Genomic DNA, 8,921 nt, shown 5'->3' with positions numbered 1-8,921 from the left:
CAGCTGCTTACAACCAAATGTGTATTAAAATTTTATTTGGTTGTAAGCAGCTGATGAGAAACTACGAAATATAATGAATTCATACTATTCTGCATCAATATTTGTTCTGTCTTTATTTAATTTGATAATGTTATATGCTAAAAATGGTAAACATTTGCATCTGTTACGACATATATATACTTTAAAATTGTGTTATTTGTAAATTAAAAGGTCATTTAATAAAGGTCAAAATGATTTGCAATAAAGTGTCCAGTCACAATCAGTACAATAGTAATATAGCAAAATTGAAAATGCAAAAAAATTGTGTGAATAAAATGCATAATAAGAGAATTTCATCTTGTTACTTGAGATAATAATGATAAATAGTAATAGTAATAATAATAAGATTATTGTGTGAGTATAATATGTAATAAAGGGGGTGTTATCACGGTAATTACGATAAACGAATTGGGAATGATGGATGTGAAGATTAAGATAGAGATGATCAAAAAAGGAGGGGTTTATAATATTTAGTTTAGGTATCCGGTGCTCCAGTCGTAGGCCAAGGTAAACATAGTGGCTGGATATACCTTTTCTGGATACATAAGTTTGGTTTTCTGGAGTTGATCCAGATGGTTTCGGCTATATAGAGTAATCGTAATCTAGCTCCTTGAGGTAGATTTTTCGGAACTTGATATAAAACAGAGAAAGCTTCCTCTATTTTGATATGATGTTCACTATCTACCAAGTGAGAAAGGATGGTGCTGTTAATGGATTTAGTGACTCCTTTTCCCAACCATTCTAGTACATGTTCTTACAAAAACATAGATGACAAGAAGTGAAGTCTTCAATTTTATTTAAATTCATTAAATAACTTTGTAAGTTGTTGAATTTTCTGAATTAACATATTGGTACATAATTTGTCTTTTGAAACCTTTCAAAAACTTACTTATTGACTCTTATAGGAAATCAAAGTTATTTTTATTATGAATATTTTTTTTTTGATTGAATAAATGTAGTACTCACAATTTTCCCCAATTAGATTTTTCAACTTTTATTACTACTTTAGAGAATATTATAATGTAAATAGTCAGTTAAATAACACAAATGAATGATCAGTTTATAAATAAGTTTAAGAGAATCATCTTCAATCATAAAGTGTATCAACGAATGATCAGAAACCAAATATACATGTTTTAATATTATTATATGGTATGGCGGCCTGCTAGAATATCTGAGCTACTTGTTCCTGCTATCTAGATATTTCAACAAATTATTAAATTTTAAATTCACTTGATATTACTTGTTTGAATCTTCCCATTGGTGTTTAGGACTGCAACTGGTCAGTCTCTTATTGGCATATGTGCATACTGTGCGTATTGCCTCGATATAACCTTAATTCACAAGCATTATAAGCAAAGATGGATAGTGGCCAGTAGTGGAATCCAGGACGCGCGTTTCGTCCTATTCTGCATTTGTCCGCTGGATGTACCTGCATCTCAGAGTTGATGTTCACTCTGGGACTCGAACCCAGTACCTTTCGCTTCAAACGCCATCGCGTTATCCACTCAGCTACTGAGTTCTCCAGCGAAAAGAATGTACATTATTTAGATGTCGATTTATTGAACTGCTAACTTCTAACTAGTGATCACTCAACATCTGTCGTCGGGATAGATCAAGAAATAAGAAACGGGAACTTGTTGAAATACTTTGTGATGAGAATTCTATATTGTACTAAAAATATAATAGTAAATAAAGTTAATAATAATAGTATCGTTATTATTATATTTAAACTTCCCTCATCTTTAATTTTTAAGGTAAAATAATAGATGCTGATAACTATTTTTCTCTTTTTGGAAAATGAATTATGTAAGTAAGATGTGATAAATTGATTAATTGAGAAGAGAATAATCATACCAGGACATTGGAAAAAGTTTAAAACACTATTAAAAAAATTCTTAATAGTACATACATTACTGCTAAAACAAACCACGGATCATCGTACTTTTATGAATTGTATAAGAATGTTCTGTTAGTTACTAAACTAAGTGAAGATATTGTTTTTTTGTAAAGTAAGATCTTTACAGTATACTCCTAAATTTTGTTCGTGTTATCGATTTTTTGATGCAATTTTAATAGTATTTCTGTGCCATACTTTTACTAACATTGCATTTCACTTGTCACTTTTTGTTAGATTCTTTCATATCTATAGCGTTTCAAGTGATATATGTAGAAATAGGATCTGGTCCACTGATGTACTGGCCTATATATGATAATATTTTGGACGAATTCGAAGATATAATACTGAACAGATACCTTTTACTTGAGTTTTTTCAAAGTTTTCATACACAATAAGAGCCCAGGAGAGAGATTGCCGTTCAAATTACATATTATCACTATGTGTGTTTACAATGTTATCCAGCGTTTCGATTTTCCTTAGTAAGGCTGCTAATCGTTCCACATACATACATACTAAATACCACATAGATAATTTGTTATTACTTGTTATTAAAGTCTTGGAATTCTTCTCGCTCCTTGTTTGATTGAATATTAGCGTTCTTAACTAATCTTCATGAAAATATGTGGTGGGTTTATCGTCTAAATGTGATTAACTGAAGTTTCGATAGTGTAATAAAAAGACGAAGATTATCAGAACTATGTGGTGATACATCAGCGCAATACATTTCGAACAATCTGATCACACATATGCTTGTTAAGAACATTCATATATAAAAATAAAAGGTCAACTAGACTGGAAATGGGGAGTAAGAGAAGATAAGGCAATAATAAAAATAACGTGAAAACCATTTGAAACCTAATCACTTTGACTAATAAGCTAGTATTACCAGGGTAGGTTTAAGGTGAGAACAAACTGTTTTGGATACACAAAGGGGGTTTGAATAAACCTTAGTATACGCCGTTTTACACTTTTATACAACACCACAAGAGCAGAGTTTAGATCAATCTTATGGCCTGTTGCGATTATATGTTTGGCAATATATGATGGATGTTTAACATTTACTCTTACCGGGTCATTTGATTCTATTTGTTTCTGTAAACATTTTGGTATATATTCACACCCTAATTTTGAGATCACGATTGCTCCTCCCTATGTATGTGTGACCACACACACACACGTTTAAATTGGTAAACGCAGTGGGATGTGACACAATCGTTTTTATGTCTTTTAGGTTTTGGACGAAGCAAGGACCTCGTTCTTTCTTTGATAATGACCTTCGCTGCACAATACGTTTTGTTGATGACTGATTTAAGTCTCTGTTTTAATAAAAGTCTATTCGAATATATATATGACCAGATTGTTCGAAATGTATTGCGCTAATATATCACATAGTTTGATAATCTTCGTCTTCTTATTACACTATCGAAATTTATCAAAAGGGCTAATTGCTTTAAATTTCTTAAAAGAAGACTCCCTTCACATAACTGAAGTTTGTTGACTGCCTGTTGTTCATAATGGAAGGAAACACAACAGTATGATAAAAGTTAAAATTAAATTTTGATATAATTTTGGTCTGACTTCCGAGTTGGTCAGGCGTTTTGACGAATTACCTTTGAACTATCAATTTCAATTTAACTGTTATTCATGTTAAATATCATTGTTATGAACACAAACCCAATATGCCTTTTCGACTGATTTCTAATCATGTAATCCTGTATTTGATGTACAAATGATGATTAAAGTTTTTATCTCAGTTAACAGAACTATGCGATTATATTCATCATGTATGAGGTTAGTTACTAACACGACAAAAGCCCACATTTAGATTGCAGTTCAGAAATTTGATTTGAATACAATTTATATGATTTCATAAATTTGTGAATTCCCTTTAGCGACAAGCTATAAAGAACAAAAGATTTTCACGATTATTTAAAATTTTATAATCGTAATATTTTTTTTACATGATACAGGTACCCAAACTCAATTTTAGGCAAAATGTTCAACGGCACAATACCAATTGTATTAGATACAATGAAACAACATTATTTTATAGATCGTGACGGGGTATTATTTAGACATGTGCTCAATTTCCTACGTACTAATAAAGTTAACTTAGATCCTAATTTTACAGAATTTGATCAGTTAGTTGAAGAAGCAACTTTTTATGGGTTAGATGAAATGGTTAATCAACTCAAAAAAATCAAAACTGAAATGAAGAGGAAAGAAATAAATAATAGGAAGTATGTTCATGACGAAAAGAAAAACGAGACAGAAATGCCATATCCTCCCAAAAAACAGTCGAAAATTGATACTACACAAAAATCGGAGATTAATGATATATGTCCTAATTCAGTAGTCAACAGTACAATAAAAATCTCCAATCTTGAAAAGTGTATAGCTAACAGTTCACCTTCACACCAAAAAGACCAATTTGGGAACAGGTTGTCTCCGAACAAAGTAACACAAAGTCAATGTTTCTTTTTATTAATAGAGATTGATAAAATTTCACCGCATCAAGGAAGAATGATCTTTTCAAAATGTAATAATCTAAGATTTTTAGAATGTTTTAATGATTTAAATAATTACTTCGCTAATCATTTACCTAACTCTTATCAAATAACAGAATATGACAGTCATTCTGAAATAACATGGTTTGTGATGTCAACATACAACCAACTTAAACTATGGGAATTGTTATTAAATCATAACTGTGAACTAACTATTCAGTATCAAATAAAAAAAGCCGATAGAAATTGTAATATATGTTTATTTAGATCAAAATAGCGGATTATAGAGAGGTATTTTCCTTATTATTACATTTTTATTCACTTTGTTAATTTAATTATTTAGTTCGACCCCTCTCAAAACATCAATAATCTGTTTTAGCAGCAACTAAAAGTCAAATATTCTAATTATTAAAATATAATCTCTATTCAGACGAACAAGATTTGTTTTTAACTTTTGTCTATATCCCAACTGGTTCCCTGTTTGTTGACCGATAATTAGTTGCACGATTTCCCCACTCCTAATGTAATCATTGTCTAACAGTTTAACTTTTAACTTCTTAAGCAAATCTGAGTTTCCTATTTTTTTATGCTTAAATAGAATATTGTTCCTTGTTTGATAGGAACACTTTTTCTGTTTGATAAGTGATCAGTTCATATTTCTAACGATTTAGTCGCCTAATGTCCCTTAGTTTGATTATTTTGTTACTGGCGACTGTACCTGTCGGTAGAAATATTGTTCCAGTATATTTTGTGTACCCTGCATTCACATTAACTTTGATGGTATTGGTCTTGTACATTTTGTAAGCCTTTCTACGTTATTATATAAAATCTACTGATATATAGAGTCTTTCAACGTATTAGAATTAAAAAGCAACTCATTGAATAATGCAAATACATAGAACCACTGTGAAGTCAAATTTTTTGGAACTTAAAAATAACGTGAGTAATAACGGATAATTGTTTATGAACTATAGTGACAAGTAAAATTTCAATGTCTGGGCTGAACTCAAAGGACCAGGAAAGCAATTTTTACTCGATTAGACCAACTTACGTTCTACTTTATATCGTTCAAACCCTTTTTGAGTCATACGTATTAAATTATATCATAACAAAAACTCTGTGACTATTTTAATCGTTCTAACGTAACAAAGAAAATAAATCATATCAAAAGTAGAAAAGAACTCCAACGGTACAGCCTGAAATTATAATCAAAGGTCTCTATAGCACAAAATAGCTTATTTAACATCAAAAAGAGTGTTTAATAACTTCAACTTGGATAACTGAGAATCACTAAGAGTATTTGTTACATCCTTGATCTATCTACCTACTAATATACAGAAGACAACTTGTTACAATCTAGATTAAGGCCTTGACACAATAGGCTGACTGGTTTAACCTTGAGGCTAGAATCGCTTGGGTTCGAAGTGAGACTAACTTCCTTGGGTAGGAAGATGAAAACTATTCTTTCACCTTATCGGTTGACTAGCACCTGAGAGAGAGAAGACAAGTCAACTGGAATACTACGCGAATTATTTCCGAATCCGACTACACTTCGAACCAAAATAATGTAAAAAGATACATGAATAATATAGAGGACTACCATGACCAAAACGTACAATCAATTAAAAAACAAAATTATGTCCAAAACTAGGCATTAGGGTAGAAAAATAGAATACTGATGGTTAAGTTTAATTTACACTAGCTTTGGAACAGAAAAAAGTATGATAATAAATCATACATCAAACGAAAGCTTATGGTTTGTAAAATAAATTAGGGACAAAACCAAATGTTAGTGTTTTACAAGCTTTGAAGTAAGAAACTAACGTCCGCGAAAATATCTTCCGTCGTTTGTCATAGCTTCTTTGTTTCCCTGTTCACATCAGTATTCTGAGGTATTTGTACTCACTGATGATTTTACTGTACTTAAATGAGGACTTTTTCCGAACTTAAATTCAACTGTTCTAGGGGTTCTTAGATAGTACATCAATTCGAATACTTCCATTATCATACATTCTCAAGAAAAAGAGATCAAGACTCTGCCTGCAATGATTCGACTGATTATCCCCAACAGACAGGCAAAGTTCACCAGTAGTCAACCACTCTATGCGTAAACTTTAATTTCACTTAAACTCAACCTCACGTCAGCAGATTGGCACTAATCAATAACAAAGTTATATAAAAAAAATATAAATCTTAATCAAAGTCAAATAATGCAGGCCCATACGCAGAAGATTGAGAAATATATAACATGGTTTTAAGAGTTCTAGATAAGAGTTGAAGTGCAATAAACGGAGAAAAAAAAAGAACGCTGTCCACAAAAACGCTTCGAAGTTTTTCCCACAGCATCCCTCCTGCTACAGCCGCAGTGCCTACAAAACTGAGAAACGAACATTACTCACTGTCCATTGAGTTGTGTCTTGATGGTTAATATACTGCACAGTCTTCTTGCAGGCAATAATCAACAATTATCAAATGCTGGATATAATTTATTCCTTCAGTTAGCCCACCAATCCAAATGTAACTAAAACTCAACTCGTACGGACAGTATACCGGCATAAACGTTGATTGACTTTCTAATTGAAACCAAAGACCATGTAGCTGTAAATAATTCCCCAAAATCAATAGCTCATTAAGTGTTCGACATTGGATGCCGACCACGTTGTTTAAGTGGACTTATTTAACTGAAAGCTTTCGGTCATGCATCCGTACCAGATCACTTTCAACTCGGTGTGGAACACTGCTCCTACGTTCACTAGTCAGCTTAGAACAAACGCTTCTAGATATATTGATAACGTATCAAATATATCTTTCCTACTTCTTCTCGTCTGACTTCTGATTTCCATTGGCCAAGAAGGTTTCGAATATAGAAGGTGCTACTGGTAGCTAATTGTAAAGTTAGAATACTAGTCGTATCTTCAACCATACCAATATAAACACTGAAACAGTATTGATCGTTTTTCTATTTTAAAGCACAAAATGCTTATACCGCCCACACGTTTAGCTACTAACCAACAGTTATTACTATGCATCTTATTGTGATTTGTTAAAATATTTCTATACCAAACCATTCTTCATTATGTTAGGCTAAAATAATAATACTGATGTGGATTTTCATTTGAAGCGTGCTGAGAACTAAAAGAGACATCTTGAAATTGTTAAATGTATTTCCCACATTCTTTTCATTTGTGTTTTAGTTTGTCAGTGCCCGGAGGATTATTTTTATTCTTTCGATAAGCTCCGGTACGCAGCAATCCCACCCGTTTTGGTGTCAAACCAACGTCACATTGATTTTGGTGAGAGAGTGTAGTGGTGTAGTGGTGTTCGTTCCGAACACACGATCCTCCAAGCAGAACATGAGATAATTGAGACGCTCTACATTGAATAGTTAACACAAAGAAGGTCAGTAATGGTGAACGTGGGAATAATTATTGGAAATGTCACGACCAGGTCATGAAAGCACGGTCATTCCATGTAACTCCATGTTCTTGTGCCAAATATACTACTCCCTTCCCTAGTCAAATCTGTTCTTCAGAAGTGTTAGACATCATACTGCTGATAGTCAGGATTGGATGAGTCAATGGGGACAGTGATGGAAATTCCACGTAAGATCTCATAGATTAGGTGGTCACATTATGACAAATCCACAGTTTTGGGATTAGGTCTATTATTATAGTGGAACTAAAACTGAATCAGACCATAATTCTACACGTCTGCTTTGTTACCTATTGCTTTACAAAAGCAAGTCGGAGCGCTTTTTGGGGGGAAAGATGGTCCCTCAGCTCTGGTATTATATGTATCATCCCTAGTTACACATACTGGACTAAATTAAATTTTGGACGGTCCTGGATAATCATTATTTGCCGAAGGAAAGTGTCTGTCAGTTGAATGTTTGATCAAAACAGGATATAATCCGTAATCATAAAATAAACCTTCAGAAACGAAAAATTAGTGTTGGAATCTTCAAACATTCACTTACCTGGTCCAGTGGGCGAGTTGTCATGTGGTGGCAGATCCATGCAAACGATAAGCATTAGGACGTCGACAGTAACAAAACTCCAGTAAGGAGAGATGCATAAAACCACGGTCATGTACACAAAAATTGTGTCGTATATACGTATCTCTTTCTATTTGACACCTGCAGAATAAAAAGCTCGTCCTGCATGCGATCGTTCAAAATTTAAGGAAGGATATGAAAGTCAGAGAGTATTGGAGTGATATCGTGCCACAATCACAGAGGTGCATTGCATGATGTACGTCTTAATCCACCAGCTACGGTTAAAGTTAACGCACAGAAGAGAGATTATCCCGAGAACTACTTATGGTTCCGTAGGTTTTCTAACACTCCAGAGCAACTTGTTGTGGATATTGTGGTGTCAAAGGCAATTAGTGATGTCGGTTTTGTCGGACCAGAACCTTAATTTAATAGTTCCCAACCGTCTGTGGTCACTTAAAAGTTTGTGGAAGCGCATAACTGT

General features: G+C 33.0%; 1 protein-coding gene and 1 non-coding gene across 2 annotated transcripts in view; one reads left to right on the top strand and one right to left on the bottom strand.

The window, feature by feature from the left end:
• Smp_159700 (putative potassium channel tetramerization domain-containing) overlaps positions 1–4,723 on the top strand; it is a gene marked incomplete at both ends in the record, with an annotated part of 9,619 nt that extends 4,896 nt beyond the window's left edge. Inside the window, one exon of the mRNA XM_018796792.1 lies at positions 3,910–4,723. Coding sequence (XP_018651899.1) covers positions 3,910–4,723 — 814 coding nt within the window. The remainder of the gene's footprint in view (positions 1–3,909) is intronic.
• On the bottom strand, positions 1,491–1,557 carry Smp_tRNA_00662_Gln_TTG.1.1. The gene has a single exon. It is a non-coding gene (tRNA).
• Positions 4,724–8,921: the final 4,198 nt, after the last annotated feature.

Source organism: Schistosoma mansoni, chromosome 4, assembly GCF_000237925.1.
Source record: "Schistosoma mansoni strain Puerto Rico chromosome 4, complete genome".
Lineage (NCBI taxonomy): Eukaryota > Metazoa > Platyhelminthes > Trematoda > Strigeidida > Schistosomatidae > Schistosoma > Schistosoma mansoni.
Note: the sequence above shows the minus strand (reverse complement) of the source record. Positions and strands in the feature narration are given on the sequence as shown.